The sequence below is a fragment of the Gossypium arboreum genome, chromosome 11, assembly GCF_025698485.1.
Source record: "Gossypium arboreum isolate Shixiya-1 chromosome 11, ASM2569848v2, whole genome shotgun sequence".
Classification (NCBI taxonomy): domain Eukaryota; kingdom Viridiplantae; phylum Streptophyta; class Magnoliopsida; order Malvales; family Malvaceae; genus Gossypium; species Gossypium arboreum.
The window spans coordinates 7622864-7635839 of record NC_069080.1 but is presented as its reverse complement, the minus strand read 5'-3'; the positions used below and the strand labels follow the sequence as shown (position 1 = coordinate 7635839).

Sequence of the window (12976 nt, the reverse complement as noted above, 5' to 3'; positions counted from 1 at the left end):
TTTAGGTAAAGTATGGTTGTTGCATTCATATATTAATCACAAAGTTGTTGAAAAAATAAAAAATAAAAATCTCATTGTATTATAATAACCCAATGCTCATACATTGTACAAATTGTGAATAAAAAAATATTACGGTAAATTGGAAAAACAAAGGTTGGAAGAATATTTGATCCAAAGCCTGTTTAATAATCATCATCTTTTCCTACTGTCCAAATCAACCTGAAACATATTTAAACCAATTTTATGAGTAAGGAAAAAATATATAATATTTGTAATTTGGTGAGATCATAATTACCAAAATATAAAAACAATTAAAAGGATAATAAGATAGCCAAGTTTGATTAGTCGTTGTTTCTTTTCCCACTTGAGCTGATTAAATATCTCTGTTACATCAACCAAATGTTTTCTCCTTCTATACCTGTTCATTCAATTCCAAAAACCCTTTTTTTTCAAAAATAAAAATAAAATAAAAATAGTTGAGGATAATTTTTGAAGGATTTTAGAAACTTACAATATAAAATTATAGTATAAATATGGGAGAGACGGGAAAAAAAGAAAATAATGTCCCGTAATTAAACAGACTAAACAGAAAACGGCTTGGATTATGAACTCCGGCATCACAACCTTGTTTATCCGTACCGCCGAATCATAATGATTTATGTAATCAATTTCCAAATCAATAAAGCACATAAGCTGCAAAATTTGCCATTATCAAACGATTGTTAACAAAAAATTAAAATTATATTAAAAAGAAAGAAAATGACCTGATAACAAATAATGGCGAGAAGAGATATGAGGAAGAAGAAGGTCACGAGCCATCCCAAGAGACTTGCGATGGCCATCTTCCCTCCTATCAAAATCTCAACCTCTGTCTTTTCACCTTGTTTTTATATATTTTTAAATTTAATTTCGGAATCAATTTCCATGCCGCCAAACCGGGTTGTTGGCATTGGTTGAGAATTAAGAGCTAATAAAAAACATTTTCTCTTCCACTTTTCTTATTCTAACTGCTTATATATTCTTCATATCTATCTCAAATTACATAAAAGCCATTATGATTTTAGAAACCTTCATCCAAGCCCAAATTTTGTTTAAGGCCCACTTACACTTGGTTATGGATCAGGTTACCTACTCAGGCATAAAGGCTCGTTCAAAATCTAGAAATATTTAAATAAAAATATTAGACCCAAAAAATAGATTTGTTTAAAATATGAGCTTGAACATTTAAGGCCTGAGCTCGACCCGATTTTAAGTTTGTAATACTTTATATTATGTTATTTTTATATATTATGTAATTTAGAACACATTAAAAAATTAAGCCTATACTAAATATATATTACTACTCTAATGTAAATATTAAAATAATGTTAAGATGACTATATAAAAAATTCAATAAAATAATATAATATAAATATATTTTTAAAATCTTAAAAATAATATGAGCACACCTAAAATGATTTGGGTTAGTCTTTTGCAAATATGGGCGGGTTTGGGCAAATTTTTAAGCCCATATTTTAGACCGACCCGGCCTTAGGCAAGCATAAAGTATATTAACATTATACTTAAGTCCAACTCAATCCGACCTGTAAACGGGCCAATTTGCCCGGGTCTACATTAAAGCCCAAATAAGTAAACAAAAAATCTAAATCTTAATAGTCCATTAAATGTCCATTTACAGACTTTGGCCCAATCACTAACCCAATACCCAAATTAATATCCTAGCCTAAGATTACACGGCACAGAGGCCCAAAGGTTAAAACAGTTTCAGAAACCCTAGGTTTCTTAGGTGCGCCGCAGCCAACGCCCTATGTACGGCCTCCATGCGCCCAAAGCCTGGCTCCGTACCCTCCAGCGCTCCACCAGTCACGCCCCACGTCAAGCGCCACATACCACCGCGCCAACGGGCCTCCGTACCTGCGAAGAAACAGACAAACAACAGCAGCAACAATAGCCAATACGAAAGCAAATAAAGAAAAATTGTATTTTTTTATTTTGAACATTCGGCTATAAAGCCAGGGGGAATCAATTGTATTTTTTTTACACACATATGCATAGAGAATAGAAGAGCAATAAAAAATTATTGAAAGGTGATTTCAAGCACCTTATATTTCTGTTCTTCGAATCTGTTTCATTTTTTTTTTCTTTTCGTTTTGTTTTTTTAGTATAACGAAATAAAATAGCGATCTTACCTTGTGAATAAGCCGCTGATCCTCTTTTGCTTTGTTCAAATTGAAGTCAATAAGGGATTTTCAGGCTGAAAATCGATTCGTCGAAGCCCCAAAACCAGCGGTAGCCGTTCTTGGTGGTGGATCAATGATGGGGTTAAAAGGGGGCTAGGGTTTGCTGGTAAAGAGGGAATGAGGCTAGGGTCGGCCGAATGGCTTGATTTTGGGCCTTTATAAAGGACTATTCAGGCTCAAAACAACGTCGTATTGATTAACCCGACCCACTCCGATTCTTTGCCCTAGGATCTGCGTATCTTTGGCGGGGAGGGATAATTGCACGCTAGGTCCTTTCTGTTCGCACTATTATTCGATTGAATCCCTTTACTCTCTTTCGTTTTTTTTTAATTTGTTCCTAAGATTTGAACATAGTTTTAATTTAACCAATAGTTAAACGCTGCGCTTTAGAATTTGGGGACAATTTCCTCTTTAGTCCTCGGATATTTGTGCGTATCAAGCTTTAATCCTTAAGTCTGTTTTATAGTTTTATTTATTTGTAAATTATCCTATTTATTTTAATGTGATTTCAATTAAGTTTTCTTTTAGATTCATTTCATGTTATTTTTATTTTATTCGTGTTTGTTCATTTGTGTTAATCGTATCATTTGTATCACTTACTTATTTACTATAATTTTGGTAATCGTATTTTCACACTTTATATGCTTTTTTTATGTTTTTATATATACACTATTATATATATATGTACATACTTTATAAAAAGTTAATTTTATTTCATGCATACTATTAATATCATGTTATTTTATACATATAATTCCTTTTAAATTTATTCTTATACTTTATTACACGATCCTACATAATATATGTTTTAAATCATTATTATTGTAAGTATATATATATACATTGATGCCGATGTTTAATCTATACACATTTCTAAATCTATGCATTTTATACATATAGTTTTCTTATATATATAAGCATATTCTTAAGTCTATTATAATTTATAATAAAATTAACTTAATTCTATGCATATTATCATGTCTATGTTTTTTTTTTACATGTAATTGCTTTTAACAGTATATATATGTGTGTGTATGCTTTTAATCCATTGTGTATATAGTATATTTTCTAAAATTCTATTTTATCATGCATCTTGGCTACCCATTCATATTTATATTATTAAATTCTCCTTTGTTGTATTTACCTTGTAAAATGTTTTGACACCTTGTACATTTCGATTTTAAAATATTTATTTTATAACACGTATTTTAATAATTATGTATATATCTCTAGTTTGTTTTTATAGGTTATTTTAAATTCATCAATTCATGTATTACGTGTATTATGTGTTCGTTCATTCGTTATTATTTTAAAGTTGTTTTGTACCACATTGGCTTCTAATTGCTACTTTGTTTTTTTTACATCTTGCATTGATTATTTTATATCATGCTATGTATATTATTGTGGCATATTATTGTGTGTGTTGTTTTGGTTGTGTTGAATTGTTATATTATTATTTTCGTCATTGTATTATTATATCAATTATTTCCCATGCATGATCGTAATTGGGTTATATTTTTTTAGGTTAGTTATACTTAATTATTAGTTTGTTAATTGATTGTATCTCATATGTGAGCATCTTATCCCATATCATTGTTGTCCACTTGGTTTATGAAATTTGGTTTTATAAGGCCCAAATTTTTAAGATTAATTTCGTTTTATTTCAAGTCGCATTAACGCGTTTTAAGTTATTTTTATAATTATTCATTTAAAAATTCTTTAAAACGAAGGCAATACTCGATGTTTGGCAATTCGGGAATCGTGCCCTATCGTGCTGGGTTGCGATTTCCCGTTTGTTCAAAACAATCGAATATTCCTTTGGAATTTCACTCATGTCTTTAAAGACTCTTCAAAACGAAGGTAATACTCGATGTTTGGCAATTCGTGTAATGGCCTAAATTCAAGGTTATCGGAACAATGGTTTCGTAACCATAGATCCGATTTAAAGAAAAATTTATTTTAATATTTTTGCTTGAAAATTTATATGATAGGAAAATCGTATGAAAATATTGATAGGGAAATTTTATCGATTTAGTGATTACTTAGAAAAAGAAATTATTGAAGAAATTGGGTAAAATAAGGTATCGGGACCTCTATCTCGTAAAACCGAGTCAAAAATAATTTTATAAATATTTATGAAATGTTATTAATGTGGTATTAAAATTTCGTTAGGAAATTTTAATGTTTGGGTAGTCAATTAAATGAAAAGGACTGAATTGTAATAGGTGTAAAAGTTGCTAGAGTGATTAAATAGCTTATTAGTCTAATAAGAAAGGATTTAAAAGGCAATTAGACCCAAAAGTTATTTGGGCTGGACGGCAAGGGTATGCAATCAGCAGAAAAATTGATAAATTAAGGGTAAAATTGGAATATTGCAAAATTAACTAAATAAAACTAGGACTAAATAGGAAATATCTAGATTTCTCTTCATTTCTCTTCAATTCCAGCAGCTAAAAACGCCATAGGAGGGTTCTATAAGCTGGTATTTCATAATTTTTGCACCAAGTGAGTTAATCCTTGCCTTTTTCTTGTAATTTTTGTGTTTCTAAGACTTTTACAACTAGATCCTACTATTAAATTCATTAGTTTTTGATTTCATGGATGAAATTTAAAGTCACCTTGGTTGAGTTATGTAAGTTTATGATGAAATAGAATGAAATTAAAGCTTTAATTTGTTTATGAGATGATTTTATTAGGCAATTTCAATGGAAATTGATTTTTGGGACCTAATTGTGAAAATGTTTGGAATTAAAGTCTATTGCTGAAATTCTGATTCCTAAAGGTTGTAAACTAGTTTAAGGTGATATAATAAAATGTTAATTGAGAAAAATCAGCTCAATTGAGAGGCTAATTGAGTAGGGACGAAATTATCATTTATTAAAAGCTTAGGGGAAAAATGGTAATAAACAGCTTGCACTAAAACAGTTTGGACAGCAGCAGTAGACTAACTTTGAAAAATCACAAAAAATTGTAGGAATCGAATTAGAAGATGAAAAAAATATGTAATTAAAGCTTATTGAGTCTAGTTTCTCATAGAAGAAATATTGTAAGCAATGAATTTGTAAATTTTTAGATATAATGAATTTTGTGAGACAAGGTCAGAATGAATTCGGGTTCCCCTGTTCTGACTTTGAAAAATTATAAAAAATTGAATAAAAATAATTAGGGACTTAAATTTATATGTATAGAATTCTGAATGAGTCTATTTTTAATAGAAACAAACAAGAACATCATTTTAATTCTGTATAAAGAGATAATTTATTTTTAGTGAAGAAGGGTCAGAACTGTTAGACAACAGAACAGGGGTGACTTTGAAGAATAAAATGTACTGATTGGCTAAACCAAAAATTCTGAAAATTTTATGGTAAAAATATATATGAGTCTAGTTTCACGGAAAATTAACGGATCTTAATTTGGAGTTCCGTAGCTCAAGTTATAAATAATTTAGTGACTATGACTCAAGTAGACAGCTTTGAATGAACTATAAATAATAGTTGAATTATAGAGAATGTTGCATATGAACATGAAATGTATTAAATTGATAATTAAATTTATTTATTTAGATTCAGAAGATTCAAATCTGAAGCTAGATCGAGGAAAGGAAAAAGTTCGGGATTAATAGATTTTTACTATTTACAAAAAGTATCAAGGTAAGTTCGTGTAACTTGAATTATATTCTTAAATTACTTAAGATTGTATGTTTTGATATGAATATGATTTGAATGTTCATTGTATGAAAATTTATGAAACATTGATATATTTGATAAAATGGGAAGAAATCCCGTTTGAATGAAAGGAAAATTCGATGGATTTACGAAAAGGAATTGACGGTAAAAGGATCTAGCAGGACGGGTGATCCTATCTGATATAGCCCTCCGAAGAATATGTGTAAAATGGATTTAGCCGGACGGGTAATCCGAATTAGGGTCTGAATTTAGCCTGGACTGGTAATTCAGATCCAAGCTCATTAGAGTAATTGTCGTTGCGAGGGATTTAGCTTTGGATGGTAATCCAGACAATACTCTATGAGTTTATATTGCGGGATTTAGCTCGATGGTAATCCCGCCGCAAGGTTGAGGTTCATGAGTGTGCTCTCTGAAATGGAAATGTGCGCACATGAATATTAATTGACGGACCTGGAATTGTACACTAAAAGTGTACCTCTAAAAATCCATTGAAATTCGATAAATTCAACGGGATAAATATGAAAAATAATAAAGGAATGAAAATCATGGTATTGATGAGTACATCAATCATGGTATATATATATATTATTGATACATGGAAATTATTGTACTAACTTGAATGTTGAGTTTGTGCATGTTAGGGTAATAATGCATTGAATGGATATATGAATGTTTATTATATTGTATTGAAAATATTAGGTAAGTATAATTCTTGTTACATGAGCTTACTAAGCACAAAGTGTTTCCTTTTCCCTGTTTTGTAGTGTTAAGAGCTCGGAGGTCGGATTTGGTGGAGACACATCACATCATCAACCTCGGGATTTCGTATATAAAGAAACTTTATTTTGGAAATCAATGGCATGTATAAGCTAACAAAGTAAATGTTAACGTGAAATGAATGTAAAGTTAGCCATTAGTATGGTTAACAAACACAGTTATAGATATGTGATGACGTTATTTTATATAAATGCATGAATCTATCATGAAAATATGTTGAATTGATTTGGTTGATGTGGATTGGTCTCGATTTAATATTACAGGGAAGGTTAGATATTTATAAAAAGGCTATATTGAATATAAAAAAAAATTTAATTCGTAAACTCCGGTAATGCCTCGTACCCTATTCCGGCAATGAATACGGGTAGGGGTATTACAATTCGGGCAATCGTGCCCTATCGTGCTAGGTTGCGATTTCCTGTTTGTTCAAAATAATCGAATATTTGTTTAGAATTTCACTCATGTTCTCTAAATTCTAAAATAAGGCAATGTCCAATGTCTAGAAATTCGAGGAATCGTGCCCTACTGTGTTAGGTTTCGATTTTTTTCGTTGGACTAAATAATTGGGCATCCTTTTACGGTTTTCAACATATAAACTTTTGGGAGTCGAAATTTATAGTGTTTTCGAGGGTATAAAGGATCGTGTCCTATCGTGTTGGATGTGATGCTGTATTCCTTTGAAACAAGAGAATTTTGACGACCAACTTGGGCTATTCAAATGTTTATAAAAGGAACCACATTTCAAAAAACATTTTTTTAGACATAAGGACAATATTTAATCGATTTGGTACTAATTTTGGGCGTAATGAGGGTGCTAATCCTTCCTCATACGCAAACGAATCCCGAACCCATTTTCTCATATTTACGTAGGCCAAAATCGTTGTTTTAGTAAAAAGAAATATTTTATTAAAATAACCGAACTCTTAGGTGATCCAATCACACCTAAACAAAAAAGATTGGTGGCGGCTCCACATTTTCATTTTTATAGCCAATCCCCATTTTGTTTTCAAATTAAAAATGGTTTCGACACGACCCATGAGCACCTCTAAGCCCACTTTAGTATTATAGTCCAGATCAAAAAATTAATGTTAATTACTTAATTACATCAAACATCCTCAAATTATTATCTAAATTTAAATTCACTCTTTTACTTTAAATTGTTATAATTAAGTTTTCAAAGTATTAAAATCGATCAAATACTTCTATTAGTATTTCCGTCAACTTGAATGTTGAATATTAGCTCGAATCGAACAAGAAGCATATTTAAAACAAGTTAATCAAATTTTAAACACATTGTTGCCCATTGTATTGTTTTTCTTTTTCAAGTCCGATCTAAGTTATTTAGGGTATATATGTTTAAAATTTGACCTGATGAATTCAAAACATGTCAACTTAAAACTTTTTGCCGTAATTTGGGATGTAATGGCCTAAATTCAAGGTTATCAGAACAGTGGTTTCGTAACCACAAATTCGATTTAAAGAGAAATTTACTTTAATATTTTTGCATAAATATTGATATGATAGGAAAATCGTATGAAAATATCGATAGAAAAATTTTACCAATTTAGTGGTTAGTTAGAAAAAGAAATTATTGAAGAAATTGGGTAAAAACAAGGTATCGAGACCTCAATATCGTAAAAATAAGTCAAAAATATTTTTATAAATATTTATAAAATGTTAGTAATATGGTATTAAAATTTCGTTAGAAAATTTTTACGTTTGGGTAGTTAATTAAGTAAAAATGACTAAATTGAAAATGGTGTAAAAGTTACTAAAAGGATAAATAGCTCAATTGTTAAATGAGGAGGGACATAAATTGCAAATAAGCCCAAAAGGAGATATTTTGGGCTGCATAAGTTGAGAAAAATCAGGAGAATTGGTGAAATAAGGGCAAAATGGGAAAATAACAAAATTTACTAAAATAAAAATGGGACCAATTTGGAATATCTAGAATTCTCTTCATATTTTCTTCATTATCATCAGCCAAAAATGTCCTAAAGGTTTATTCAAACTGGTATTTCATAATTTTTGCACCAAATTCAGAAAATTCAAATACGAAACTAGATTGAGGAAAAGAAAAAGATCGGGATTAGTAAATTTTTGTATACGAACAAGTATCGAGGTAAGTTCGTGTAACTTGAATTATATTCTTAAATGCTTGAAATATATGTTATTGATGTGAATATGATTTGAATGTTCATTATATAAAAATTGATGAAACATTGATATATTTGATAAAAGGGGAATAAATCCCGGTTGAATGAAAGGAAAATTTGATGGATCTTTGAAAAGAAATTGACGGTAAAAAGGATCTAGCCCGAACGGGTGATCCTATCTTGATATAGTCCTCCCGAAGAATATATGGAAAATGGATTTATCCCGGACGGATAATCCAAATTAGGGCCTGAATTTAGACTAGACTGGTAATTCAGATCCAAGCTCATTAGAGTAATTATCGTTGTAGGGGATTTAGCCTAGACTTGTAATCCCAACAATACTTTATAAGTTTATATTATAGGGGATTTAGCCTCGACTGGTAATCTCGCTGTAAGAATGAGGTTCGCGGGAGTGTGCTCTTTAAAATGGAAATGTGCGTACATTAATATGAATTGACAGACCCAGAATTTTACACTAAAAGTGTACCTATGAAAATCCATCGAAATTCTGAGAAATGCAACGGGATAAATATGGAAAAATAACAAAGGAATGGAAATCATGGTATTGATGAGCTCATCAATCATGGTATATATTATTGATACATGAAAATCATTGTACTTACTTGAATGTTGAGTTTGTGCATGTTAGGGTAATAATGCATTGAATGGTATTTGAATGTTTATTGCATTGTATTGAAAATATTAGGTAAGTATAATTCTTGTTACATGAGCTTACTAAGCACAATGTGCTTATCCTGTTTCCTTTTCCCTTGTTTTTATAGTGTTAAGAGCTTAGAGGTCGGATTCTGTCGGAGACACATCACACTATCAACCTCAAGATTTCGGTATATAAAGAAACTTTATTTTGGAAATCAATGGTATGTATAAGTTAATAAAGTAAATGTTAATGTGAAATAATTGTAAGGTCATCCATTAGTATGCTAACAAATCTTGGTTTTGGTATGTGGTGAGATTATCTTATAAATATGCACGAATCTATCTTGAAAATATGTTGAATTGGATTGATTGATATAGATTGGTCTAAGTTTAAAATTACAGCGAATGTTCGATATCTATAAAGGGATTATATTGAGTTAAAAAAAAATTAATTCGTAAACTCCGATAATGCCTTGTACCCTATTCTGACAATGAATACGGGTAGAGAGTGTTACATGGGATATCTAGTGCAATTGACCCCAAAAAAGTATGGGTGAAAAATATGATTTTAAGAATTGAGGATGCTGGGAATACGGTATCTGTGAAACATAAATCAAACAGTATGATGTTGGTTTCTTCTGATTAGTTATCCTTCAAAATGATGCTTCAGAAGCCCATCCTTTCTTTTCCAACTCCATTCGCAATGCCTGTAAGGAAAACAATGGTAGCATTTAGTTTGTTTGACGACTAAAAACTTGGTAAAAGATTTAAGAGATTAACAACTTTAACTTGATTCTTTTTCTGTTGACATCAAAATCAAAGTTTCCAATCCCTGATGCTGATCGATACTCCACCATTGATTTCTTCCCCGGTGGAAACCAGAACTCCACATCATCCACAATCTGGTTAACAACAAATACATGAATCTTCAGTTAAAACCCATTTTGCAAGTCGTCTCGTGTGCGTTATGTTTGGTATTGAAAAAGAAGAAGAAAAAGACGTTGAATTTTACCCCTATTATGGGACTTTCGTATTCCACCAACACATAATCGTCTTTCTTCTCCACAATTTTGGGAGTATATTTGTCTGGTTTTGTTGATTTTATCTACAATATGCGGTAGCCATGGACTAAGTCACTAAAATACAGAGTATATATATGTATATATTTTTATAATCAGTTGAAAATTTACCCATTGGAGAAGTTCTTCCATTGCCATTCTCGACTCACAGGCTTTTTCCTAGTACGCCCACCATTATAGTTCCTGTTCAGATAACAAAAATCAATGTATATCAAAAAAAAAATCTACTCACATTTTTCATGCGTTTACGGTTAATCGACCAAAATAAGGGGGGGCAATGGAGAGAGCTTTACCATAGAGGACTGTAGTGGGTGATATCGCTGACGTTCTCAGATGTTGAAATACCGTTCTTGGTAGAAGGGCAAAGAGCCAGAGCTGGCGTATTTTTCTGAACTCCCAGATAATCTGGCCGCTTGCCACTGTATCACTATTCACTAATTTGTTAGCCATTTTAAGAACCCAAATTCAAAGGTTTTAGAAATGCTGATAGGGTATAAAAACAAGAACCTGAAACTAAATATGGCCACAATAATAGCTAATTCGCTGCTTCTCAATATTATCTCTCTTTAAGATTACAGCAAACTACAACTTGAGTTCTTGGTTTTGAATTCTAACACGAATTATACCGAGAGAGCAGTCCTTACCTTCGAGGAATTTGGCGGTGGGGTTGCTGGGGCTGACAAAGGGCGATGTGTGGAACCGTGGAGATTCTCTTGTTGTGGTCTTGGCTGGTGCAATAGGAGTATATGCTTGGAGATGCTATTGATGCCATCCTTAATTCCTTATTATGTCGCTGTCTCGTTCACTCGCTCGCTTCCTGGTTGCTAGTTTTAGCATTTTTATGGAGCTATAATAAAACGCCAGAATGCCATCCACCACGTTTTTCAACGACTGCGTTTCCGCTTATGTATCTAAATTATTATTTCATTGTAGTTTTCTTTCCAAAAGTTAAGGATAAACAATATTGAAGGTAATTAAATTACTAATAAATTTATATTTTGATTATTTAATTTTAAAATTTTATAAAATATCATTAAATTATTTAAATTTTTTCATTTAAGTTACTGAACTATTCAAAAAAATTATTTAAGTCATTGGATTATTAAGTTTTTTTAAAGTCAAACTAATAAGCTTCAAGTGATGATTCGACGACCGATATAATGGATTAATAACCATCGACAAGTAGAAGAACATAATTTAGATCCAAATTGATATGACGGTTAGTGTCGAAGATTAGGGAAGAAAGTTGTTTAGATTTTTGTTTACAGATAGTTGTTGTTCAAAGTTGTTTTGTAACGCCCCAATTTTTGGGAATTCTGTGAATGTTGGCAAAATTTCATGCTTTAATTTTGTCATTTGTGAGTGAAATTATGAAATAGGACCTATGTGAAAATGTTTGAAAATGCTATAGGCTAAATTGAAGTGGCCAAATAAATAGGAGTGCAAAATAGGAGGATTTGCATGACAAACCTCCCATTTTACATGAAGTGGCCAGCCTTCATGTTGTTGTAGACAAAATGTGCACTTGATATCCATAATTTATGGTACAAATTGATACAAATTGATAATGAGTTAGGTAAATGTTTCATGATAATGGGTTAGGTAAATGTTTCATGATAATGTGTTAGGTAAATGTTCCATGATTGGAATTTCATGTCTTTTGTGTTAAAGAATTAAATGGATGAAATATGAAATTTTATTAAAAGAAAAAGGGGTGAAACGAACAAAGTTTGTCCATCTTTGTTCATCATAGCCTAAAGTTAGAGAAGAGAAAGGAGGGGAGAAAGCTCTTGAATGTTCGGTCACTTGGGGAAGAAAATTGAAGGTAAGTTCATGGTAGTTTGCTTCTATCTTTATGTTCATGAGTTCTTCTTGATTCTACCTTAACTCTTGAAACATATTTTGGTTTTTGGTTGTGTTGTGAGCATTTGGTCATGAATTAAAATGAAGGAAATGGTTGTTGTTTCATGTTCTTTTGATGAAAAATGGAAGATATGTGAAGTTGAGCCAAAAAAATGAGCATGCATGTGCTTAGATGCTAAGGGGAAAAATCGGCTAATATGTTGTGCTTTAAAATGATGAAATGGAGATTATACTTAAGTAAAATCATAGATATGTGACGATTGATTGGTGATATACATGTTTAAAAAAAAAAACATGCATGCAACTTATGTGTGAAAGAGTGATTTGGTAATAAATCTGCTTGGGACAGCAGCAGTAACGTGACTTTGGAAAATCACCATAAATTGTGGGAGATGAGTTAGAAGCTGAATAAATTATGTAATTAAAGCTTAATGAGTCTAGTTTCAAATGGAATAAACGAGAACATATTTTGAATTCTGTACAATAAGAAATTTGATTCGTAATGCAGAGTGGTCGGA

General features: G+C 31.2%; 1 protein-coding gene and 1 pseudogene across 1 annotated transcript; both read right to left on the bottom strand.

Annotated features, from left to right (window-relative positions):
• LOC108459082 (protein cornichon homolog 4-like) lies at positions 1 to 1007 on the bottom strand. Its single transcript, XM_017758448.2, has 4 exons — positions 765 to 1007; positions 512 to 693; positions 296 to 418; positions 1 to 219 (listed from the first exon to the last, which is right to left on the bottom strand). The coding sequence occupies exons 1-4, from the start codon at positions 840 to 842 to the stop codon at positions 183 to 185; spliced, it is 420 nt and encodes a 139-aa protein (XP_017613937.1). The 5' UTR covers positions 843 to 1007; the 3' UTR covers positions 1 to 182.
• An 8922-nt stretch (positions 1008 to 9929) lies between these two features.
• LOC108459971 (uncharacterized) lies at positions 9930 to 11502 on the bottom strand (annotated as a pseudogene).
• Between the last annotated feature and the right edge of the window lie 1474 nt (positions 11503 to 12976).

What these genes read in the sequence shown, in the direction of transcription:
- LOC108459082 (XM_017758448.2), bottom strand. Translation starts at nt 842, where the DNA reads ATGGCCATCGCAAGTCTCTTGGGATGGCTCGTGACCTTCTTCTTCCTC. An exon ending in TCGCCATTATTTGTTATCAG is followed by an intron (nt 694 to 764) that starts GTCATTTTCTTT and finishes CAAATTTTGCAG; the next exon opens with CTTATGTGCTTTATTGATTT. An exon ending in TTAATTGTTTTTATATTTTG is followed by an intron (nt 220 to 295) that starts GTAATTATGATC and finishes AATATGTTTCAG; the next exon opens with GTTGATTTGGACAGTAGGAA.